The sequence below is a fragment of the Lutra lutra genome, chromosome 1 (genome assembly GCF_902655055.1).
Source record: "Lutra lutra chromosome 1, mLutLut1.2, whole genome shotgun sequence".
NCBI lineage: Eukaryota > Metazoa > Chordata > Mammalia > Carnivora > Mustelidae > Lutra > Lutra lutra.
The window spans coordinates 180,689,630-180,716,476 of NC_062278.1; the positions used below are offsets into that span (position 1 = coordinate 180,689,630).

General features: G+C 40.0%; 2 protein-coding genes and 1 pseudogene across 16 annotated transcripts in view; 1 reads left to right on the forward strand and 2 right to left on the reverse strand.

Moving 5' to 3' along the window:
• The window catches only part of CHL1 (cell adhesion molecule L1 like), a 211,491-nt gene extending 197,316 nt beyond the window's left edge, over positions 1 to 14,175 (reverse strand). For 3 of the 15 annotated variants that reach the window (XM_047746586.1, XM_047746615.1, XM_047746560.1), the window contains exon 1: positions 13,939 to 14,175. The gene's annotated coding sequence lies outside the window, so the exon portion shown is untranslated. Of the gene's footprint in view, positions 1 to 12,459; positions 12,484 to 12,829; positions 13,053 to 13,560; positions 13,681 to 13,904 lie in introns of those variants that run through there. The other 12 variants (XM_047746634.1, XM_047746527.1, XM_047746656.1 and 9 more) reach the window with 9 other exon arrangements.
• LOC125109579 (60S ribosomal protein L32-like) lies at positions 1,484 to 2,289 on the reverse strand (annotated as a pseudogene).
• A 7,479-nt stretch (positions 14,176 to 21,654) lies between the features above and the next one.
• Positions 21,655 to 21,882, forward strand: LOC125109584 (60S ribosomal protein L39-like). The gene has a single exon (XM_047746683.1). It carries the CDS (start codon positions 21,712 to 21,714, stop codon positions 21,865 to 21,867), a length of 156 nt encoding a protein of 51 aa, XP_047602639.1. The 5' UTR covers positions 21,655 to 21,711; the 3' UTR covers positions 21,868 to 21,882.
• The last annotated feature ends 4,965 nt before the right edge of the window (positions 21,883 to 26,847 follow it).

A 26,847-nucleotide genomic window follows, 5' to 3' on the forward strand; every position in this document is an offset into this window, starting at 1 on the left:
AAATAAAACAGAGTTATGCTTATTAGAAAGGTTCTAAATTAAGAGTGAGTAGTCACTGGGCGCCTGGGTGGCTCAGTCATTAAGCATCTGCTTTCGGCTCAGGTCATGGTCTCAGGGTCCTGGGATTGAGGCCCACATGGGGCTCCCTGCTCAACGGGAAGCCTGCTTCTCCCTCTGGCCCTCCCCCTGCTTGTGTTCCCTCCTTTTGTGTCTCTCTCTGTCAAATAAATAAATAAATTCTTAAAAAAAAAAAAAAAAAAAGTAGTAACTGAGTGAGGAAGGTCTTTCCATACCAAAAAGCTTGCAGTGAATTCAGTGGATTTACATTGCTATGAGGCCTCTTTTGTTCAACCTTTAGATACTGGTTTAGGATTTCGAGACTGGAGGTAGTAGTGAATAGACTTCATATTTACTTGTGATTATGGTCATTGATTTATTTTATATCTTTAATTCTTATTTGCAGCAGTAAAACAGCATAGGGAAAAATAAGCATTGTTTTGGCAATAGGTGAGATACACTACCTGTATCATGCAGTATTTAAGAACATGGACACAGATCAAAATAAATTAGTACTGAAGGGATTTAATACAACACATCAATTACAGATTAATAAACTACTCTGCATAATTCAAGACCTCCACTTTATTTTTTTTCATATTTGTCGACTAGAAGCAGCTGAAATAATCACTTCAGTTTTCCACTTCATGTTTAGCAAGATTTCTAAACAGTGCACACCTGCCCCCTGCTCACCGTGCACACACATACACAAAACCACCCACAAAAACTTGTGTCATTCATGGAACCAGTCTGAACCATCAAGACACTGGGATACAATCTTCAAAGACAGTAAATGTGAAGTAAATCCAGTTGAAAAATCTAGAGCTGGGCATTCCAGTCCCTTCATAGAGCACGGAAGCAAATGTAGCCCAAATTAGCCTCCCCTTAAGGACACAGTCCAGTTTTCAGCAGAAACAAACTACCTCCACTACAAGCATCCAGTCTGTTACACCCATTATTTAAATGAACTTGGGAAATGATGATACACACCTTTCTGTCCCTCCTCATCAACTCTGAATTTCGAGGGGCAAAGGAAGTGGAATGCATGCTTAATTGAGGCAGTAAATACAAGGCTGTAGCAGATTGTTTTACTGTTAAATACAGTAATGAGTTTTTAATGGCTGCTGTCCAAAATTACACTGGAGAAAAATGGTTTATTAGTAATAATAATAGCTGGCACTTTTATCTTCAAAGCACTTTACAAATATTAGCTCATTAATCCTCCAACTGCCACTGGGAGGCAGTGGTAAATGTTTCTTCCCTCGGTTTACAGCTGGGAAAACAGGAAAATAGAGGTAGTAACCAAGTTTTCCAAGAGCAGTTTCAGGTATAGAGGTCAATTTCCAATTCAAACAACTCATATAATTTTTTTTTGTAGTTTTCTGATTTTATTAACACAACCAAAATCTGCACATAAGCTATCCATCTATTCATTTTCTTTGCTGCACAGCCTGGCATTGGGATTGGTGACTCCAATGGCCAGCTGGGTGCTCTTTCCACAATGGCTCTGTGGTTCTTGGAAGAGACATTGTGAGTCATCTCTGCACAGTCAGAACTGTTGCACACCAGAGGTCCTTCGAGCTCCTTGGCCTTGTGGACAAGGAACTTCCGGAAGCCGCTGGGCAGCATGTGCTTTGTTTTCTTGTTGCTTCTGTAACCAATGCTGGGCATCAAGGTCTGGCCCTTGAATCCTCTGTGCACCCAACCGTCAATGCCTTTGGGCTTCTGCCAATTGAGGTTAATTTTTTTTTTTTTTTTTTTAGATTTTTATTTTTTTGACAGAGAGACAGCAAGAAAGGGAACACAAGCAGGGGGAATGGGAGAGGGAGAAGCAGGCTTCCCACTGAGCAGGGAGCCCTATGCGGGGCTCGATCGCAGGACTCTGGGATCATGACCAAAGGCAGATGCTTAATGACCGAGCCACCCAGGTGCCCCTAATGTTGACATATAGGTCTGATGGATGCTGGATGAATTTCCTGAGCCTTTTTTTTTTCCTTTTTTTTTTTTTTTAAGATTTTATGTATTTAATTGAGAGGGAGAGAGAAAAAGAGAGAGAGAACAAGCAGGGATGGGGTAGAGGGAGAGAAAAAGAAAAGCAGACTCCCCACTGAGCAGGGAGCCCAACTTGCGGCTCAATCCCAGGACCCAGAGATCATACCTGGGCCACCCAGGTGCCACTTTTGGTCCTTTTTTAATGATCTTGGGCTTCACCAGAAGTCTGAGGGTGGCCATGATGGCGAGTAGGTGATGGCTGCCATCTCCAAAGAGAGGACACATATCAATTTTTATACATAATTGGATGGCATTCACTGTGATGACTGCCAGCCCTTTTTTGAAGGATTAGTGGTTAAGGTCAAATCCAGTTTATTTGAACCTGATTCACAAAAGCACACATGAGTTGTATCCAAATTGCTCAATGGTGGTCCTTTAGTATTATTTCAAGCAAGTCAACTGTGTTAAAAAATTCAGCCCAAATCAATTACATGCAGAAGCTTCTATGCATGGAAAAAGTGGTCTGTTGAGACCCTTTGAAATGTAGTCCCACTGAGAATTAATTGCTAGAAGTTACAAAGCAAAATGGAATCAAGGTCAAACTTAAACATCTTTATTTGGGCTTTCTATTTTTATTCATTTACTCAGATCTCCTGTATGGAAAATAGTATATATCTCAGATTAGTGAACAATAATAAATAATCCAAAGAGTCTACTATTCATTCTGTTGTACTTTACAGATGTTAAAATTGTTATTATTTTTGTTTGTTTGCTTACCACTGTGGGCAATGTTTTCAATTTCTTGCCATTGTACAATGTCTTAAACATTTTAATCTAATAAATGAATTCTCCACTATGTCACCAGATGCATTTTACAGAACAACTTTAGAAAGTCTCTGGATTTATAACACAAAAACAAACGTATTTCTTGAGAAGCAAAGTACTGCACTCTAGAGAAGCAGACACGGGTCAGACAAAAGTCCTGTAGCAAATCCATTCCATCAAGTCCAAGGAAACAAGACTGGCTGTCTACCCAAAGCAGAAAGCAAACATTTTTGCCTTTACAGAAAAAGAAGCTGGAATTGCTCAGCATCTGAAAATGCCACTTCTATTTTGCACATTAAATGATAATAACAGCATTTACCTCTAAATACCCCAAACCAAAACATCAAATACCTCTCAAAATCCCAAATACATTGACCATGCCTAGAATAGCATTGAATTTTTTTTCCTTCAAAGCCATATCATAATTGACAGCTGTTAATAAAGATAGTGCCATCATGATGAGAGGTGTCATTTTCAAGAACAGTCAGGCTGGTATATGACATCTGCCATTGCCAACTATTTCTGTCTTAATCTGGAGTGGCAGATACTCGCACCTTTGTGGAAATGCCAACCGTGTAATGCAATTGGTTATATATAACACCCAGACGTGAGGGAAATCCATGCATATTGATATGACAGAGCATCAGAAACATTTCTGCCAAGAAATAAGAAATGGTAATGAGGGCAAGCAAAAGCTTTGGGGAGGGTAAAGGTTGAATTTTACATATACTGGTGCCCAGGGACAACTTTAGGAAGAATGAGGCACCAACTGTTTTCATTATGAGATTCTGGAGTAAACACAAATGTCCTCCTCTCCCAATGATCTCCCACATGAAGTCCCTCATAATTAATCTTTTGCATTAAAGCTTTTAAGTAGTCTTTTTAAATGCTGCCATTCCTGAGGTAAGTATACATCTTCATCTGATACCTTAAGAAGAATCCTTCATATCTATTTTACCACATGTCTGACTGAGATAGTGAGACACAGAACAGGTAAATCTGGGTAAACAACAGAGACAGGTGCTAGCTCTGATGAGGACTATACAAGAGAATCCTGCTCATCGAGGGGGCACTGATGGAAGCTGCACACCTGGGAAATGGAGTCCAAGAGAAAAGAGAAAGGACATGCAAAGGACTAAATGTTTGAGTCTCCCCCCAAATTCATACATTGAGACCCAAACCCCAATGTGATGATATTGGAGCTACGACCTTTGGTAGGTCATTAGTTCATGAGATGAAGCTCTCATGAGGGGGATTAGTTCCCTGATAAAGAATACCCCAGAGAGCTTTCTTTGCTCCTTCTGCCATTCTTTTTTTTTTTTTTAAGACTTTATTTATTTATTTGACAGATGGAGATCACAAGTAGGCAGAGAGAGAGAGGAGGAAGCAGGCTCCCTGCTGAGCAGAGAGCCCGATGCGGGGCTCGATCCCAGGACCCTGAGATCATGACCTGAGCCGAAGGCAGAAGCTTTAACCCACTGAGCCACTCAGGCACCCCTCCTGCTGCCATTCTTTTTGGGAAGATACAAAGAGAAGTCAGCCCAGACGAAGGCCCTCACAAGAAGACCATGCTGGCACCCTGATCTCATTGATTATCAGGCTCCAGAACCACAGGAAATAAATTTCTGTTGTTGATAAGCCACTCTGCTGTGGTACTTTGTTACAGCACCCTGAGCTGACACAGGGTGCAGAAGGTGCATGAGAGACTCAAAGGGAGCACAGGGTAGCAGTTACGGGCTTGGGGTGGGACTCAGATGCTTCTGAGTTTGAGTACAGGTGAGTCCTGGCTCTGCCACTTCTAAGCCATAGAGTGTGACCCTGGACAAAAAGAAAGCCCTCTGTGTCTATGTCATCCAGCTTAAAAGGGGCATTATAAGAATTGTATTTCACACAATTCACTGATGCAGAGAATGCAAAATATATCATAAACATTCAGTAAGTGGTAGCTACTTAAGCATCAGCCTGGTATAGCTTTAGTCCTGTCTCTAGTATCCTGTCTCTAGTCCATATCTCATAGGATCTTCAATCAATCAATTAATCAATCAGTCAATCAATGTATCATAGAATTAAATAAGTTATGGAAAAATCAGAGTTCCTTATCTTTGGGCAGGGCTGCATTCAGCCTTGGAAATATAACTGATAATGTTTTCAGTATTTCCCCTAGACTCATTACATCCTTCAGTTTATACATTAACTCTGATTTTTTTTAAAATTTTTTTTTATTATTATTTTTTGTTTGTTTCAAATAAGAAAATCTAGGGACGCCTGGTAGTGCAGTTAGTTAGGCGACTGACTCTTGGTTTTGGCTCAGGTCACGATCTCAGGGTCATGAGTCGAGCCCTACTCTGGGTTCTGTGCTCAGCACGGAGTCAGCTTGGGACTCTCTCTCCCTCTCTCTCTACCTCTCCCCCATCCACTCTCTCCCTCTCAAATAAATAAGTAAATATCAAAAAAGTAAATAAGTAAATACGAAAATCTAAAAGCAGTAGTGTGGGCTAAGAGCTGGATTGCAAATCAGGGTATCTGAGACTTAATTCTGGTTTCACCAATGCCTACCCAGCTATCAGACCCTGCTTGTTATTTCATCTATGAAATGGGCTAACAACTTGTTCCTCTTTGTCCATCTTGTCACTGTAAAAGTCAAGCAAGATGATATGGAAAAAAAAAATCTCTAAAATGCTGAAAACATCCAAATATTGCAAGACATGAAAATTTTTTAAAAGAAGTCTGCAAAAATAACCTTTTGAATGGACGGAATGTCATCAGAAAAGGTCTTCCCTTTGAAATTTTGCATGAGATGTGTTGTTTCCTTTGAACAAATCAGTACACAAAACATCCCATAATAAGCTGATATTCTGTCACTTTACATTCTTTAGCAAAGGTCTTCGATGCAACAACGAACTGAATTCACAATCAACTCTAACTGTATCAAATGATCAAAAATCACTACATTTTTCTTACCCACTTGCCTTCCATTACACTGTGAATTACATCCCTTAGCCCCAGGGAACACAAATGCCTCATTATCAGTGTGCTACCAATGCATGCCTGATTATTGCCTTATCCTCTCGACCCTGATACCACTATGCCAAAGGAGAGGGATATCCCTCTGGAGATTCGAACGTCCAGGTCACAGTGACTTTAAGCTGTCAGACTGTTATTTGAGGGTATCTCCACTTCACAGGCATTAACATCTGCAATCTTTAGCATCAGATTTACCACTTACAGCAAAAGCTTTAGTTAGGGAAGAACCTCTGCTAAAAATGCAAACCTGTTACCACAGAAGCTATAATATGCCTTTTGCATCAGTCTCTCTGCTGTCTCAGTTCTCATCTTGGAAAGAGATTATACAGGAGAATGGTTAGAACTGTCTAGAAGTTTGGAGACTGCCGCTGAAACCCACCTCTGAATGGGAGCATGCCCAGCTAGGGCAATGAAAGGACAGAGAATGAAAAAGGAAGTAGAAGATGGTTCAGAACACAAATTTAATGATTTTCCATTTTGCCCTACTTTTGGCAATTCAGACTTTCTCCTTCCCCATTACCTGCGTTCCATAAATTTTACTGCTCAAGGTGTGTGCTGGATATTCTTCATTAACCTGCCAGATTCCAATCCATTCTCCACCTTCTTCCATCCTACTCTGTGCAGAAGGAACCCTCTCCACAGACCACCTCTACCAGGCTCCCCTGCCATCTGACTCCTGGTCAGTTCAGCCACTCCAAGGAAGGAGCAGAAGATCTGCATCTGCCACTTAACTGTGGCTGTTTCTCTACAGGTCCTGGCTGGCAGCCTTTCCCAGGGCTACTGCTCTCACCTCCTAAGTAACTTCTCTTGTCTACTGTCCCACTGGATGACGGGCAATAACGGCTCTTCAGCAGCCCTTGTCAGTTTCCCTCAAGCCTGTCCAAAAAGATGTGGTTCCTTCTTGAAACTCCCTTCAATTGCCTCTTTGAGTACACTTATACATAAGAAAAAAATAAAAGTGAAAGCAAGAGGAGACCAATTCTTACTCAGAGAAGACACAGAACTCTGGGTCCTTTAAAACAGTCAAGGGTACATGCTACCCACTTCCAGCCAATGGCACTATCCGGACACTCTGGTTCAATACTGTGAGAACATCAAGTTTTGAAAGATAAGGCAGAAGTATAAATTTTTATGTGAAAGCCTTGGGTTTTAAATATTGGCTGAAATAGGGCACCTGGGTGGCTCAGGTCATGATCCCGGGGTCCTGGGATCAAGCCCCACATCGGGCTCTCTGCTCAGCGGGGAGCCTGCTCTCTCCTCTCTCTCTCTCTCTGCCTGCCTCTCTGCCTACTTGTGATCTCTGTCTGTCAAATAAATAAAATCTTTTAAAAAATAAATAAATAAATAAATATTGGCTGAAATACTTCTTAAACACTCCTTGGGCCAAATAAAACACACATGTAGGCTAGGTTCAGTCGAAAGGACATTAGTTTAGATCCTAAATAGACTATGGTGCCTCTTCTTTAGCGGGGGAAAAAAAAAGTTTGGCTTTTTATTGCAATGCATAATTATAAGAAAGGTGGTAATTCACATCTATACAACTTTTTTCTTACACAACTACTTTGTCCTAAAAAATAATTCTCTATCTCACTTGAAATCTCAAGGCAAAAGAGAGAAACACTCAGACTCGAAAGTCACAGGAATCTTGGTATCTGGGTCTGTTCTAAATGTATGAATCTAATCAAATCATTTAATTTCAGTATGGCTCACTCCATTCATCTGCAAAATCAGGATAATGACTTCTTTCCTACCATCTTCACAGAGACATTTGGCTGAGAAATGAAATAATACACAGTAAATGAAAAATGCATTTGAGCTCTTCAGAGAATAGAATGGTGTTTAAACCGAAGGGATTAGTAAGAAAAACCTCAGAGGTTTGCCAAAGCTTTCTTTTTTTATCTTTTCCAACCATGTTTCATGACACCAAGGTAACTGCAAGCCAATGCCTCAGGCCAACGTGATCTTCAAGAACAACTACCCCAATCTAAGTTGGTGGTCCTCACCACCCCCAGGTACATTACTCTCACCAGAAGCTTTCAAAAAATCCACAAGTCTTAGTCACCATCCCCAGGGATTCTGGTGGAATTCATCTGGGTTGGTTTTTTTTTTTTTTTTAAGATTTTAATTGTTTATTTGACAGACAGAAATCACAATTAGGCAGAGAGGCAGGGAGAGGGGAAGCAGGCTCCCCGCTGAGCAGAGAGCGTGATTTGGGGCTCAATCCCAGGACCCTGGGATCATGACCTGAGCCGAAGGCAGAGGCTTTAACCCACTGAGCCACCCAGGTGCCCCTGGGTTGGTAGTTTTAAAAAGGCTCTACAGGTGATTCTCCTTGCAGTGCAACCTGAGAACCAGTAAGTACTCTTGGGATCTTTCAAATGCATGGGACAATCACTACTATTATATGTGTGCATGACTGACATAGGTATCAAGACTTTTCCATTTGATTGTGCCATGATGATGGTACACACTTATTCACATGCATAGGGATGGATACATACACACACACACACACACACACACCCCTATCTTTATCCATTCATACATTGGATATGGAATAGATATGGAATAGATGGATAATTATTATAATTAAAAGCCAGAATTTTTTTTAAAGGTTTTATCTATTTATTTGACAGAGATCACAAGTTGGCAGAGAGTCAGGCAGAGAGAGAGGGGGAAGGGGCTCCCCGCCAACCAGAGAGCCTGATGTGGGGCTGGATCCCAGGACCCCAGGATCCTGACCCAAGCCAAAGGCAGAGGCCCAACCCACTTAGCCATGCAGGCACCCAAAAGCCAGAATTTTTTGAGTGCTTAGTAAGTTCTACCAAGCTGTCTATAAAACTTGCCCCATATAGCGTTCACAATAATGCACACAAGCTGGGCACGGATATTAACCTCCACTCCATAGAAGAAATCAGTGTTCAATTAAAATGACGTAGCCAAGCTCATACACCAAGGAGTTAGCAGAATCTGATTTGGTACCCAGGCAGCCTGATTACTAGAGCCAGTACACCAGTTTGCTTCCCACTGTGCCAGACAATATAAGGTTTATGAGATGCATAAAACAGAATGTGTGCCCTCAAGAATGTTAAGATATGAGCAGGGAATTTTCATGCACATGAAAATTCCAGGTTAGATGGGAAAGTGGTACACTGTAGTCCCTGGAGTTAGGAAGAGTTGGATTAGAAGATGGGCAGCTGATGCTCCTACTTTGCAACTATGGGGAAAACAAGATGCACCCAAACATCAGAAAGGAGAATAATTAAGAACACCAGGAAAAGAAACCCTGCTTAAAGAGAGTACATTTATATAGTTGCCCTATTCAATACATTTATTATTACCATCATCTGCCAGCATCATTTGGATTGGATATCTACACCTTTTTTTAAATTTACCTACATTGTCAGTTCAACCAGCAAACCACAATTTCTGAAGAATTCATCTCAGTTCAAAGTCTCTGATTTTTATAGAAAAATTATGTATAAATATACACATAAACACAAACATATTCCTAATAATTTGATTTCCAAGGAGATAAACAAGTTGTAATCTCTTGGTAGGAACAAGCTAATATGAAAATGAAAATAACATTTTTTCACAGAAAATTTTAAAAACTGAAAACAGAATATGCATTCTCTTTGTGTTTTTATTATCTAAACACAATAGGAAGGTAAGTAGGATCGTTTTTTATCCACAATACATAAAATCTCAATTAGTTATGGTCTATTTGTGCACTGACTAAAAACATTCGTTAACAAAACAGAATTTTCTAGTTTACCGGATAAATATACCAGAAGAAATTGCAGAATAATGTTAGGTTGCCAAGCAACCACAGCTCTACTCCCTCTTGTTTGTGATCAATCCAACTCATTCATCAAGCTTCCTATCCTAGTGCTAGAGAATTCCAACCAATTTGTTTCTTGGGAAAATTATAGTGACTTTTGGTAACACAATAACACTTTTATTCTCAAAAGATAAACTTAGATGTTCTTTCGATCAAAGCAATGTGTTAATTCATTATTCTCTACATGGTGCTAATGAGAAAGCTATAATTAACTAACTACACTATTGCGACACACATACAATAAACTGCAGTAATTAGTAATGTTTAAGGTGTTAACCAGCCTCCAGAATTAGAAAATACAGAATCTTTCTTCCAATAAAGATGTAGAGAAAGGAGAAAGCACCATATCTAATTAAATTGGGAACTGTTTCCATTCTCCTTGAACCCCAAGAGGGGGAGAGGCATGGTCGCCAAAATGTGAGAGATTTCACTTCAGTAGCAGAAAAAAATGGCTCAATGCCAATTCTACTTGTAGGTAGACATAAAATGCTGGCGAATAATGTAATCTTTTCTTTGAAAGAATGCTTAGCACAATATTTTTCCAGGAATGAATAGAAAGAATATTATGCTTTCACTCATTAGCTGTGTTAACTTAGCATATTGTATGTAAATCACCATAATAATTGCATTCTCTTCAGACTGAATTAGTTAGTTACAATGAAGCTGTAATCAAAATGTTCATAATTGAAAATATAGTATTCTCGGTCTCGGTTTGAAAAAATAACAAGCAACACTGATTGAATCAGATAATACAGCACATCACTGAAAACAGCCTTAGTATAGAGACAACTTCCTCCTCTAGCTTATACCTTTGCATGTCAATTAGCTCCCCAAATTCAGGAGGCAGTTCCTCCAGATCTATCACGGTTTTCTATGTCACCCTTTGTCTTTGGCCTAACTGAAGTTTTCCATGTGCGTTATTGCTTAGATTTTCTGGGGAAAATACAAAAGAGTGAAAAGCTAAATTTTTGTTTCTAAAATGTATTAGACTCCATGGCACTGTAGGCTGTGATAAATCAAAGGGCAAAATAATTTCCAACAAATGAAACATTTAACGCCAATGCTCCTGGGAAACAATATGTAAATGATCACATGAATTTCAGGCAAGCTGTCACACTAATTCCTCAAGGTACCTTTTAAAGATGATATATTCACTGTGAAGAAGGGAGTGTTGTCATGCAAAAGTCAAACTTAAAGCAATACTCTACTATCTGAATTGATATTCACAGAGCTTCCTGACACTCATTCCTTCAAATCTGAAGCCATCCAGCCCCCTCTATTACTTAATTTTCCTTTATGAAATTAAAAACAGCAACAACAAAACCTAGCAGAATCATAAATCAGTCTTAATCATTACTCTTATTTAATTCTCCATTTAAAAAATGAACCAGACGAATTATTTCAATGAAGTAATTTTGGGTCAAACAACCTATCTTCAAAATTTTCAAAAGTAAGCTATATCTTATCCAGCAAATATTTTCTGAAGTCAGGTCTATTTTGTAAAAGTCTTAAGGAACTTTGTGATGGGAACACATGTCCAGTTTTACTTGCTTCAGATCCACCAAGACATGACTACATTTTAATAAGCAAATGATATTTTTAAACTGTACTTAAAACCAATCCAGCAAATGGGATTAGTTATTTAAAGGTAATAAATACATTATGGGCAATATCAAATCCTGTCATTATTACAATTAGGTCCATGGATGTTTTGCTCATCTCCAGGTAAGCTGGAGCACATAATAAAACCATGAGGTAGCAATAAACACCTGCAGTCTTTCCTCTAAAGGACCCATAAGCATAGATGCAATATAAGAGAACAATATAAAAAGCATGTATTAATTATCACAGTCCTACTCTTCTGCAGTGATGTGGGTAAAAACATGCCCAGAAAGAGATGTTTAATGAACTGCGATAGCCAGTACTCACACCTGCCAAAAAATAACTATTTGTGTCCATTTACTCCCTCACAATATTCAGGAGCTCGGGAGGAATGATTATACACTATCCTCTGCCTTTACTAGAGGTAAATACACCACAGCACTTAAGGCCATAAAATGGAAACCTGGGTTAAACACTAGACTCTAGAACCAAGTTCAATTATGAAAGCCATAGGGTGGTTCGTCACAAGAGACTGAAATTAAAACAAACCTAACTGGAACATCAGCCTGTGAAAGAGGAAATAGAGTCTCACGCACAAAGCTGCAGAATAGACTCTTTTGTCCCCACCTTATCACTAAGTTTCCCCAAATAGCTTTCTAAGCTTCTCTCTCCGTCCATGTACTGACAAGCCAACATGACCAGCAGTTGGTCAGTTCATATCTTCCAATCTGCTGCAATCCAGAGCTATGTAGGAGTTGTACGGGGCAGTAATATTTAATATCCACTGATATTCTTCAAAATTCGAAAACATAGTATTTTGCCTTATATAAAGATGCGAAGAAATGAGAATGCACCGTATCTAATTAAATTGAGGATTAGTTAATAATAACAGTAACGCCATCAGCAACCATAAGTAACTTAGGGTGTTTATTAAGCATAAACACGAAACTAAAATGCCTTCTTGGATTATCTCATTCCAGTCCTGGAAAAAACCTAATAAGCAAGGTATGATATTACCGCTATTATTTAAAAGGGGAAACCGAGGCACGGAGTAGTTAAACGGCCTGCCCAAAATCCCACATCACGAAGATGCCGGAGCTGCAAATAAAACCCACCTGGGAGCCTCTAGAGACTGCCTCGAGCCCAGGTGGCTCACCAGTTGCCCACCTCCGCGCGCACGCGCACATGCCCCCCACAGCCACCACGGGCGTTCCAGAGAGCGCGCCGTCGCGCACGCGCGTGCCCAGGGGGCCACTTGACGGATCCGGGAGCTCCTCGGAGGCTTGCAAGGGCGGGGCCGAACCCCAGCGCCCCTAGCATAGGGCTGAGCCGCGGGACTCCCTCCCCGTCGTGCCGCCTTGCTGTGCCACTGGACACCTGCCCTCCGCCGCTCGCCGTCCACCCCCTCCCCTGCCCGCCTTCCTAGCTGACAGACGGACCACCCAACCCGCGCTCGCCCCAAGGCGCGGTTCCGGGCGTGGGTACCTGGGCCCCGCGCGGCAGCGGCTTCTTCGGCCCTTGGGTTTTCGCAGGAATTCCTCAGCCCAGCCCCTGACTGAGAAAGTGCTGCTCACCCGGCGTGCAAAAGGAGTGGGAATCAAGGGGCCGGCGTTCCCCAGCCTCCCAGCCTCCAGGCTCCAATCCCTGCTCTCCAAATTAATCACTTTCTCCCTCCCCACGCACACTCTCACTCAAAAAAAAAAAAAAAAAAAAAAAAAGAGAGAGAGAGAGAGAGAGAGGCACAAAGAAGAAGGGACCATCCGTGACTGGCATCTCTAGCTCCCCCAGCTCAGCTACCAAGGAGCCATGGCAACCACGCCCCCGGCCTGGCCTCTAGCCCCCACGGTGGAACTCCTAAACCTCCCCGTTTTCTTGCCGTCCCCCCGCCCCCCACAACCTGCTGTCTACAGATTTCCGTTTTCAAGGTGGCAGCGTATACCGAACTCCAACCAGTACCTGGAATCCTCCCCTGAGAATGGGAGCAAGATAGGGGCGGGGTGGGGTGCGGGAAAGAATATAGCCCTACGACCCAAAAGATGGTCAGGGGCAGGGAGGAGAGCCACCAGGACTGACCCCAAACCCTGGTAGACCTCAGACCCCCTACTGGAGAGAGGGCTGCCATCTCCAGGAGGGTTTGGAATGCTCGCCAGAGGGTCGGGGGCGCGGGGCGGGGGGGGGGGGGGGGGTTGCTGGAGAAAAGACATAGGTTAACCTACCCGTAACCACGCGAAGAAAGTGGGAGCTGGAGGATTCGTGTAGCGGGTTCAGTCTACCCGCCGATACGGGGCTGTGTTTGAATCCAGACTCAGCCACCAGGGGGCGGGGCTGGGAAAGGGGGCGTCTCTTCCCGGGTTGGGGCTGAGGGACCCGGGACCACCCCACTTTAGGCAAGGATGGAGCCCTGAATGCGCACCATTTCCTATCCACAGTGAGCTGACCCCTCCCAGCAGCAAACCCTTAATCCGCCTTCCATCACGCCCAAAGAGTAGGCTACCGCCAGAACTGGGAGAAGCCGTAGGGCTAGCAAAACAGATGCGAATTAACCCCCACCCAGACACACCTGAGCCGTCTTTGGCTTTGGATCTGTTCCGTACCTTCCCCCAGGGAAACTTCTCCCTCTAGCTGACTTGCTGCGGGAGAGGGACGTGCGGTGTCCAGAAGCTCCGAGGGGAACCAGGGGAGTTTACTGCCGGCCGCTTGCTGATGATCCACACGCAGGTCTGCCGGCTGAGATCCCGCCCCACCCCTCCCGCCGCGGGCGGTGGCCGCGAGAACGCCCGACCTGTTCTGGCTTGCGCTGGGATCCACGCCCTCCGGGCAGAGGCTGGCTAGCGCCTCTCAGCTCTTGCTGGGTTCCGCTCCGCCACCCCTCACCCACGCCGCTTATTTTCCCTCCCTTTGCACACTCCTTTAGGACCGGGAGAGCTACAGGCTTTTAAGACTCTTATCTCATGGAGAAAGGAAGGGACGAAGCCAAAACTTCCCTCGTCATATTCAACATCTATGATCAAAAGAGGTAGGATCGCTGTCCCTTTCAGCTGCAGAAACAAACAAACAAACAAACAAAAAAAACCAAAACCAAAACAAAACAAAAAAAACCCCAAAACCCTCCCCTCCCGATGATTACACTCAGTACATATTCCACACACGGGTCGCCGGTCTGGTTTTCCTTCATTGCTGCATGTTAGATGGGTGTGGTGCCATGTACCTATTAAAAATATTCTCTTTGCTTTCCTTCCTTATTTATGGGTGTGATGAGGCTTGTTATTTAATTTACAAAAGATGCTACTACAATAAGCTAACAAATGATTACATACATAATAAATATGGACACCTTTCGCTGTTAGCCATTTTTAAATTGTCTTAATACTTACAGTCTAATTTTACCACATTGTTCCGTGAAGTTTTTCTCATTTATTCTACATTAATTCACTATTATAAGATAAAAGAAAGCCCTGAGTGCTTATTTCCACTGCAAAAGGCCATTTCTGATACCTTGTCAATTCCACCAAAACATGTAAATTTCATTTTAGGATTCCAAAATAATATGGGAAAGTTACAGGCTTTTGCAGAATAAGTTATTTATATATCCCTTTCATTTTTTTTCACGTAATGATCATATTTTCCAAATTTTTCACACAATACCACTTAAAAAAATTCTGTTGAATTTAAGTTCTCTTTGATGGTAAGGGAATCACTGATTTCTAATTTTTACTCCACTAAGGCAGTAAGATTGACTTTACAGTCTGGTTTTGTTCTCATCTTGTACATTGAACAATGAGGACATTTAGAGCTATGAGCTCCCCTCAGAGTTGGATACTACTACAGTAGCAACTAGAGGGAAGGCAGTTCAGAATTCTGCCTCAGAAACAACTAAATAAAATATTTTGAAAATGAATTAATGGACTTTTAAACTTTAATAATTGCTAACCTTGGAGTCCCAATTCTGTCAGTTCATGTGTGGGCCCAATTCTTACTCACTGCATTGCAAATTGCAAATGCAAGTGAGGACAGGATTTGCCCTGAGTTTAAATTGTACTAGTAGAGTAATTTCTTTGCCTGAGGCATCATTATTCACATGGCATATTTTCTAAAGTAGAAACAAAGATGGAATATTGAATGAAATTCCAACAGGAAAAATACAAGAAAACATTTCCATGGTCAAGGAGACACAAAGCTGAGTTGAACTCAGAAGTTGACCACATTTCTGGATAAACATTCTCTGACCAAAAGAGTCAAAACTCAGTCCTGGCCAGACCAACAGAATACTCTTCAATATACAGCTCTTCTTTTCTCTATGATTTGTTTGACATTAGGATCATTATGAAAAGATAGATAGAAAGAGAGAGGGAGAGAGATCCTAGTATTTATCAGTCATCGTTCAAGGTACTAGGGTACAGTGGAAAACACAATAGACAAGGCTAGCTGCTTCTTTCTTAAGTCAAATATCCAAAAACATATTAAAGAATACCAAGGCATAGTAGCTGAAACAAAGAGATGAGGGTCAGTTCTTAAATATGAGTTTTCTTGAAAGGGAAATAACTTCTGCATCTCTGACACTGAATATAAATGAGGAACTAACAGCCCAATAGTAAGCCCAGAGCTAACTAGGGGCAGTCATTAAGTTTGTATATATACAATATGCTCTACCCCAGGCAAATAAATTTGAAATGAGGGAGAAAGGGAAAAGAAGATGAAGGAAAAAAGAAGAAAGGAAAGAGAAAGGGAAGAGGGAAGACAAATGATTCATCAAGAAAGAAAAAAAAGTATTTGAAAGAAAAACTGTTGGCCAGCTAAATAAGTCTTTTTAAAGAAATGCAAAATAGAAGCAGACGACTTAAATTTCCACATCCAAAAAATACCTCCTAGATGTTATCTCCAAGGATAGGTTTTTGGTTTTGTTTTTGTTTTAATACATTTCCAAAGGCAGGCCACAAATGTAGGCTTTCCTGACCCAAAGAATTTAAAACAGCTCACTGCTTCAGATTCCAGAGAGACTGGAACCGAGACCAGAAGGCAGCCTTCAACCGGAGTGGAAATTCGGTGAAGCTACCTTCTGCTGCTGCTTTGAAACCCTCTCTTGGCTCCCATCCTCCTGTCTGACACTCTGTTCAACAAACAATCCTAATCTATCAGGCATCACACAATTGCACGTGAGTGCTAAAGAAAGACTACATTTCTTACAAGTCACATGGAAATTTGGTTGCATTAGCTTTGAAAGGTGTGAATTTATCTCTCACAATTGAGGAAGGCCATGCAAAATAAAAATACGACTATCAAACCATCATGAATGAAGGGGAGAAAGGAGGTCTTTCATGAATAGAAGCAGAAGGTGAGAGAGATAGGCCAGTCATCTGGAAAAAAGAGAAAAGGTATTAAGAGCCGGGGTATTTTTCGTCTTTTACTGCTGATTTACTGCCTATCCCCAGCTTGAACCATCATTTGGTATCATTCCCAGAGCCAGGACCATTGGAGGAGTATTGACTTTTGGCAAAGCCGAGTAGCTAGTGATATGGCAATGTTCCTAGAAAAATTGTTTAGCAGAAGAGCTGTAGTTTTCAAAATGGCATTTCAGTCTAGCAGTTCTGAATAGTCACAGATCCACAGGGATTTCCTGGCCAACTACTGTCCTAAAGGAAGGCAGGATGTTCCACTGAAGGGTAGGTCCTCAAACGCAACCTTGGAAGTATAAAGCAGTTATGTTCAGCTTAGATATTAAGAAAGCTAAAGATCATATTAATTCTGCAGAGTTAAACTGACAGTATTGATACTCCTTTAACACAAGAACAAAAGGCCATGTACGAAAAATCAAAGGGCAATCATTCTGGAACAAATAAAAAGGTAACATCTTGTACTTTATGTCATGAATCTTTAATACAAATGATTCAGCCTTAGGAGGTCATGGAACCAGATTATTTTCACTGGATTTTTTAAGGGCTAGGTAATTTTATGGCCATTAACAACATTATACTTATGTAGCTATAATCATGCTAAGTGTTATCTAATCTCATGCTTTAAGGCATTTGTTGATTACTTATAAAAGTCAGAAAGATTTCTTGTCCTCCAATCAGAAATGCTCAAATGCCCATTATAACCACCTTTCTCTCCTACTGGACAGTTTGCTCCAAAGTCTTCTGCAGTGAAGTCTTATCTCAAATGCCTGAGAATAGGTTTATAGTATGAATTCATTTGTTGGGAAAAGACTTTATAGTTTTGGAGGATGGAAATTTCATTTAAATCTCTCTATATCCAACATAATACAAAATCTTTTCAATCTGGAATTTACCTCAGATAGCATATTCTCCTATAGCTTCCTTTTATACTTGAGGAGGGCAAGGTTCAGAAATTTTCTCAAGATTGTACAAGTTAGTGGTCTAGAATTATACACAGACACACACACACACACACACAATCTAAATTCTAAATATACATATATTCTGAATTCTAAAAATATTCTTAATCTTGCCAATAATTATTCTTGTATGATTTTAGAATATGACAGACTACTGTCATCTTGAAAGATAATTCTATGTATTCCAGTTTTGCTACAGCAAACAAGATAAATGCTGAATAGTGAAATGGTGAATGATGCCAGGAGAATAAGGGCTGATCTTTACAGAGACAAATAGTCAAAATAAAGGTCTCAGTTGATACTTTTCTTCTGTCTACTTTGTCCAATTGATTTTGGAAATTGGTTTTCCCATTCTCAGAATAAAGGAAACTTGTTACAGAACAGGAAGAGACCCAGTAGGTCTTCTTAATATAAGTGCCTGCGGCAGGCTGCTGGTTGCTTCTCTCCCTGCCCTGACCCCTCACCCCACAATCTTTCTTTTTTCCTCCTTCCTGGCCACATAGCCACCTACCTAAAGGCTACATTTCACAAACACCCTTATGACCAAGTTTGTCCCCATGGCTAGGTTCTTGCCAAAAGGACAAGAAGAAACGCTATTGGCAACTACCAGCTCATCTTCTTAAAGGTAATCTAGATTCACTCTTCTTTTTCCTTCTAGCTAGCTTACAACTGTGAAATATTCATAGGAGGATGACAAAAGAACCCCCATTATCCTGAGTCCCGCAGGAATCAAGGAATTAGAGCCCACATACTACCATGAAAAACTAAACTTGCCTATTCTTTAAGACAGTATCTTTTGAGGTCTCTTTATTCTATTTAGTCTTTCCCCTAATTAATACAGTTATAATCTCTGTCATTTCAGAATAGTCAAGAAAAATAAGAATGGATGGTACAGTAGGTATCCACTGTTTTTTGCTTGCCAGTAACCAATCCTAGAAAATGACATCTCCTAGATGGATGTGACTGAGTTGAGGCTGATGCCAATACTTCCGATCTACCACTGGTCTGGAAATGTGACAGAGGTATAAAATCCATATTTCCCATCCCTCTATCTATGGTGATTAGAACAATGAAAAGCAACAGACTAAAAAGGAGCTAATGAAAGACCTACCTGGGATGTGTGCTTGAACTATGAGGAAAAAAACATAGGATTGCTCGGGAGGCATGATGTAAGGTAGGGGAAGGTGGCTGCTTATCCCCACTCAGACAAAGCATGCCTGAGAATAAAACCACAGCAGGGAAAAGAAAAGACAGATACTTGACATTTACTTGAAGACTTAGGTCTTCAAATAGATGAAAGCTTCTTGTTTATTAAAAGCTGAAACTGAAATACATCTTGACTATGTGGCTAGGTGAGTGAAAAAATATTATAGCAAAATAGTTTAAGTTAGTTTCATGTTTCCTGACATCAAAATAATTTTTAAAGATTTATTTATTTCAGAGAGAGAGAGAGAGAGCAAGCTTATGAGTCGGGGGAAGGACAGAGGGAGAGTGAGAATACTGAAACAGACTCCTCATTGAGCACAGAGCCTAAACCCAGGCTCAATCCCGGGACCCTAAGATCATGACCTGAGCCAAAATCAAGAGTTGGCGGCTTAGCTGAATGAGTCAGTGAGGTGCCCCCAATATCATCTTTATTCACTATAGATTCCTAGGTAACATTATTCCCTTTGGATAGGTTCCTTAGTAAAAGAGATGTGCATGAGAAAAAGTCTTTCTTTCATGAGATAACCCATCTGATTGGTAGTGACTCTTTGAAATACTATGTCCAAAGGATTCCAACCCTCTATCTGAGTTCAGCTGGAAAAGACAAAGTGATTATTAATGATGTCTATCAGTGATATTACACAAGAAATGATCCTCACATGCTGGATATTTGCCATCCTTGCATTCTTAAAGTGCGGTATAAGTCTAGACAATGCATAGGGACTTTTTTTTTTTTTAATTACAATATGATGGTGCATTCTTTGGGGACGTATTTTTAGCAGTTTTAAAAAGAGCCATGGAACAATTTGTCCTTTCCATGCAATGCTTCGGGGTCATAATTCATGCTTTCAGTTGACATTACCCTATAAAACAAATTAATTACCAGACATGCATTTAAATCACAAATCACTAATATGTGATATGCTGTATTAACATCAAACCCAGATGTAGCTGGGGCCCAAGGGGGCAAGAGCACCTGGTTCTGGGCATCCCAAACCAGGTTCGTTCACTCACCACTGACAAAATCCAAAGGCAGAGAAATGAGTGAAATGAGAGAAATGAGCAGAGAAACAAGAAAGGGATTATTTTAGCAAGGCCAATACCAGGAAGACAGTGGAGCAATGTCCCCAATACTGTCTCCAAAGTGCTGAAAATACTTCTAGGTTTCTGTAAGAAAACTATAGGACAAAGATCAGTGGGTACTTGCAGGTGAGCAGTAAAGTTCAGGTCAATCCTCGTCTCAGGGTCAATCATGTGGGGTCTTGCTCAAGACAGTCACTATTGCTTGAGGGGTGGTTTTCGTTCCCATCATGGGATACTTTCCCCACCAGGCCCTTTGCCCGAGTTTAAAAGATTAGCTGTAAAGAACTTAATCTGTTAGAAAGTAGACTAAGGTCAACATGGAGGTAAAACCCTCTTTTGCAAAATCAACTGTTCACAGGCATTGCATTGAATTTATTGTCTTTCAGGGGTTAAATGAGACCAATCTATTTTTTTATTATTAGTATTTTTTACAATTTATTTTTTATGTTGTCTTTCAGAATATGATAAACAAGACAAATCTAATCAGACATTTAAACTCCATACCACAGTATAATAAACCCTCAGCAAGGGGTCTGAACCTCCTCTTTGTATCGACAAGAACTATTTGCCTTATCTTATAGGCATTAGTTCCTCTATCTTCTGCCAGTTCCTCACTCAGGTAGTTATTTGGTATTTTTGGTTTGCTTTTGTTTATTATTTCCCATGGACCAATCTAATTTATTTAAGCCATCTCCTGCCATACCAAAGGAATAGAAGATCAGTATACTGGTCATCATTTGATGCAAGTAAGGAAGGAGAGGTTAAGGTCCCATGTACTTTTCTGGTCTGTATGCAGCGTCATGGTCCAAACTCCTGCTGTGGTCCCCACTGGGGAGTTAGGTCCAGGTTCTTTTTCTTCATCTTCATAGCCTGTGGAAGTGGATTCACATTGAGAGTTATGGAAGAGAGTATGATTACCATCTCCCCAGGGAAAGGGCTTGAACCTGATGCAGAGATGGGGTAGGCAATGAACTTGGGTTTCTCTTACTCTCTGTAATGTGACTTCAAGAAGATGTTCAACATATTCACTCCCGCACCAGGTAGCACTAGGAAGTAGGTGAGGGCCTTCCACATGCCAAGGGAGCACCCCTTGCGTGGAGGCCACTTGACGCGGGGCACCCCAGCTGTGTCCCAGATGGACCTAGTAGCCCAGAAACCCAGGATCCTGCTGCCACTGACTTTTTCAACCTGGATCTCACTCAAATAGTTTTTTGGCAGCTCATAATAAAACATTTAAGGGATGTCACCAGGCACGAGTTTTACATAACCCTTATATGAGTGTTTCCTTTAGGCAGGCCAAATTTATCAGCTCATCTTCTGGTTCCTATAGCTCAGTACATCCACGCAAATATAAATACAAAACACATTTGCAAAATTTCTTATGTTGCGTATAGAAGCCATCTTAAAAGTTTCTTAAAATTAAGCAGATTTTGATGTCTCAAATATGACTAAAAGAGGGAATTTAATGATGAAAATCTGAAATATTCCAGGGTCCCTAAAATATTCTGAAACAGTTACCTGAAGAAGACATAAAGAAGTTAATAAGTGCTATGGTGAGTGCCGTGAAGTGTGTAAACCTGGCGATTCACAGACCTGCACCCCTGGGGCTAATAATACATTATACGTTAATAAGAAAATATAAAAAATGTTAAAAAAAAAAAAAAAAGAGAAGTTGTTTCTCTTTTTCACCGCCATCCTGCTGTGTGCCGCTCGCTGTTAATTGACCATGTCTTCTCACAAGACTTTCAGGATCAAGCGGTTCCTGGCCAAGAAACAAAAGCAGAATCGTCCCATTCCCCAGTGGATTCGGATGAAAACTGGTAATAAAATCAGGTACAACTCCAAGAGGAGGCTCTGGAGGAGAACCAAGCTGGGTCTCTAAGGCGTCCCACGTCACGCGATGTCACACCTAATGGGCACCATGTATTTAATTAAGCTACTTGAAGATCATGTGTTCTATTCCATCACCCTGTAAACACCTTTCTGCCTGGCCAATAGATACCACTTATCAGCGAAAGATTTTTCTGTTTGGTAATAAATGTGAGGCCTTTGAGCTGTACTGCCAAAAAAAAAAAAAAAAAAAAGAGAGAGAGAGAGAGAAGTTAACAAGCATAAGAATTTGTAATTCTTTCCAGTGTAAAGTTATAGACTTCTAATAATGGTTACTTTCAGAATTAACCCTCCTGCAGGTCAAAACTATAAAGTATAGACAAAATATAAAATATAATACCTGAAATCACTGTGTAGTGACCCCAAATAGGCAGATACTGGAGAGGGTAGATACTTGGAGAGGGAAACAACACTGGATGAATTTCCCGATTTACAAGTTGAAGTTGAAGGACAGGACCCAGTCTATCCATACTAAGTGTGTAAAATAGGGAAAGAAAAGTTGCAGACTTAACAGTCTTGAAGAAACAGAGAACAGATTTTGTACAACCAGACCAACTGAAAAATAAGAGGGGGAATCCCATGGAGGAGAGAGACAGGGAGAGGGAGCCCTTCATTCTCAGTTTTAATGATGCTCAATCTTCAGCTATCCTTTGAAATATGTACTAATAGGACAGTTTCCAAACAATGATGCTGAAGTTCCGAAAGAACTGAATTGAGATGTCAACCTTCCACTACAAAGGAGACTATAGTTTACCTTGGCTACATTTACTGCCTGCTAAGAAAAATAAAAATTGATATTATTTGGAGAACATAACAGAACCCAGAATCTCCACAATACCAAGAAAACAATCTGAGATGGCTCAACATATGATAAAATATATGTGATCTGAAGTGATCCATGCATTGGACATAACAGATAAGGAATTTAAAGCACAATTATAATTATGCTCACGGAAATAAAATATTATCACGATGAATACAAAATTAGGAAACCAAAGCAGAGAAATAGAATCTCTGGAAAAAAAAAAAAAGAACCAAATGGTAATTCTACATTTGAAAAAAACACAAAATCTAAAATAATTTTTTTTAAAGATTTTATTTATTTATTTGACAGACAGATCACAAGTAGGCAGAGAAGCAGGCAGAGAGAGAGAGAGAGAGAGAGGAGGAGGAAGCAGACTCCCCATGGAGCTGGGAGCCCAATGTGGGGCTTGATCCCAGGACCCTGAGATCATGACCTGAGCCAAAGGCAGAGGCTTTAACCCACTGAGCCACCCAGGCACCCCTCAAAAATAATTTTTTAAAATTTCAAATTTGCTTACTAGCAGTTTAGAGATGACAGAGAAAAGAGTCAGTGGATTTGAAGCTAGATCAATATACAGTTTCCAGCATGAGAGAAAGAGAGGCAGAAAAATGAATACAGACTCAAAATATTTAATATCTGTGTAATTGGTGCCTCAGTAGAAGAGAAAGATGAGACATAAAAATATATATTTGAAGACACAGTGCCAGAAAATTTACCAAATATGGGGGAAGCCGGAAACTTACAGATTCAAGGATCTCAGCAAACATTCAGCAGGATAAATATAAAGTGAGCCCCACCCAGGTGAACAATATTCAAGCTGTTAAAAAGTCAAAGATAAAAGGAAAACCTGAAAAGAAGACAGAGGGTAAAGCTGCACATTACATACAGGCGAATAGCACATTTAAAGTGCTGAAAGAAAAAAAGAAATCAACCTAGAATTCCAGGTCCAATGAAAATACTCTTCAAGTATGAAGGCAAAATAAGCATAATTCCAGATGAAAGAAACTAAAGAGGGTTATTGCTGTCAGAGCTGCACTACAAGAAATGCTAAAAGCAGTTCTTAAAGCTGAGGGGAAATGATACCAGACGAAACTCTGATCTTAAGAAAGAAATAAAGAGCACTAGAAATGGGAAATAAGTGGGTAAATATAAAAAATTATTTTTTCTTTCCATTTACTCAGAGTATGTAAGACTGTTTAAACCCAAAAGGCCTAGCTCTTGCATCCAGTAAAACTGACAATTCCCCTAATTCAATAGAAAATGAACATTACCACATGCACAAAAATGTCATCTCATATATGAAGATATGCTTTAATAATCTATATTTCCTGAATAAAATATAGCATCTTTCATTATGTCAGTTTCATCCAGTGTTTTATTATTAGCACAACTACAGAAGCCTGCAGAGATTTTGCAAAAGGATCAGCCCAATTAGATAAAAATGAGAATCCTCTTTTCAGTTCTAAATTTTGCATCATTATCTCTCTAGGAAGAGATCATTAAATTATGATTTAGTCACCGAGCTCTTTACTGATTAGAATACAGAATAGTTAACCATTTGCATCTGAAAACAAAGTGGAATAAATATAGCTAGTCCACTTAATAATAAAAGAATTTAAAATTTATCTAAATTTGAATGAATTGCTTAAGAGGAAGTACAAAACAACTCTCTGCCCAACATAATATGGTTTTTCTATTATGCATGCCCAGAGGAAAAGTGTTTTTGGTGAAAACAGCTAGGACTGATTAACTGATAAATATCTTAACACACAAGGTAATTAACAATAACTCTCGTACATCAAACATGTTTTCTTCGCTTTATTCAATGAAAAATACATTTGAGGACAGCTCATTTTTGATTCTCAAAACGAGACTAATGATTACGTGAGCCCCAGCAACAATTACTATGAAGCAAGAAATGGTTTATCTTATAGTATTTCATCCAATATCATATCTGTTCTTTTTTTTTTTTTTTAAAGATTTTTATTTATTTATTTGACAGAGAGGTCACAAGCAGGCAGAGAGGCAGGCAGAGAGAGAGGAGGAAGCAGGCTCCCGGCAGAGCAGAGAGCCCGATGCGGGGCTCGATCCCAGGATCCTGAGATCATGACCTGAGCCGAAGGCAGCGGCTCAACCCACTGAGCCACCCAGGCGCCCCCATATCTGTTCTTTTATGCAGCAGCTGAACATCATGAACAGGAAAAAGATGATATTTTTAATTTTTCATAATGATCTAATAACCAGAAATTGCAAAAACAGAATGCACAATGCATTTTAGTGAGTTTTCAAGGTGTTGACAAGTGTCAACAGTCCAGTTAAAAGAGAGAATAAGACTGAATAAATAAAAGTGAGTTTGTTTTGTAGTCCTAAACTTTTTTCTTTATGAAGTAAACATTTGGAAGATGGTATGCTTTTCAACATACACAAAAATGCCACAAATCTAATGTACATACAGAAAACAATTTTCCATTAAATGTTACACAAATAAAATGCAACTAAAGTTTTTATAAACTGCTATTATCTGGGAGCCCTATTTTGTCTTTAATTCACACACCCACTCCAAAATTTAGACACAGTGAAAGTCTAAGTGTTCATCAAGATATTTAATGAATCAAAATAATAAGCATTGAAAAACTTAAAATGCTCTTGAAATAAATTTCATTTTGATAATAAATTAATGTATTTACTAGGAATAAAATGCAAAGGCTTCCTGACTAATTTTTCCTCAACTGATTTAAATATCAGAATCTGGTGCCAGCTTTTGAAGGTGATAGCTGGCAATTAACTTCTCTAAAAGTTTGTGAATAAAGCAAGGCATATGTTCCACACTTGACGAATTGCACACATCCATTATAAGATCTAGAAAAGAAAGCCATTCCCATGCCAACCTTCAAACCCTCAAGAAGAATTTATTCAAGCTATAACTCTACACAGATGACAGAGCAAACCAACATAAAATGGGGACTTTACCAAAGGGATTGTTTATAGAAGGGTCAGAAGAGGTTTTCCTGTAAAAGGCTGTAGAAGCCCCACTGTTTGTTCTACTTTATACTTACCGTAATAAACTCCTATCCTTTAAGTTATAGAGTTTTCTCACCATCACGTGATCTAAGATGTAAGGTGAAACAGTCCTTTGTTAGAATTATCTCAAAGAAAGAAAAAGCAATATGTTCTCTGAAATAGTGACTGTGGTTTTGTTCATACCATTGGCTTCCTTGGGAATTGGTAGTTAAATGGAATTCTACTCGTGGAGAGCATCACCAATTTTGTACTTACTACTGTTGGTAGGTGTAATCTTGTATATTTGTTGAAGATGGATGACTTAGTTTTTCCTCTTGATTCCCAAGAGATTGAACTTCAATAAAAGGCTACAGAAAGTGTTGTTAAACTATGGTGCATACTAAAGTAAGAAAAATGCATTATAAGGTCAGAAAAATAACAAGACTAAAACATGAGCTAGCATTGCTTCCCTAAATATACAGATGTAATGTAGAGAGAGAGAAAAGGGGGGGGAAAAAACAACAAAATGCATAATGCATACTAAAGAAGGCTTCATCCAGAAAACAAATTTTTATACCTTTATTTCTTATTCCCTGAGAAATAAATAGCCCTGTCAATAAAAACCTGTGGTATTCTGGGGTCAAAGTGGTAAACTGAAAAAGATCATTAAGAGTTTGAAAGGGAACTGGAAAATACACACACACATGCAATTGACAACCAGATGAATTTTGTGAACCTCAGAGTTTACAAGCATTTTCTGGGCCCTGAAAGTGAAGAATCAGATGAAACTATTACTGTTATCACTGTTCACATAAATTACCTTAGGAGAAAGGGCTAGCCTGTAATGTCACGTGAATACATGAGTCTTCATTCCACACACACACACACATACATGTGTATATGCATACAGAAGCTGCATGTGACAAACATGAAACATGGCACCTCTCCTTGAACCAGTATAATTAATTTTCCACTATTTGGAATAAATGGAACTTTAGTGTGTTTTAAAACGTCCTCAGTGATGAAAGCAGTAAGGTTGAGAATAGCAAAGACCATCTTGAATACCGTAAGGAAGCAAAACTTCCTTTCTATAGCTGAAGTTGGAATGATTCAATGCCTTCACAACAGCCTAATTCTTACCAGAGTGGAATCCAGAGGAGATTTTCA

Bases quoted from the DNA above. Each gene is read 5' to 3' on its own strand.
- LOC125109584 (XM_047746683.1), top strand. From the start codon at position 21,712: ATGTCTTCTCACAAGACTTTCAGGATCAAGCGGTTCCTGGCCAAGAAA.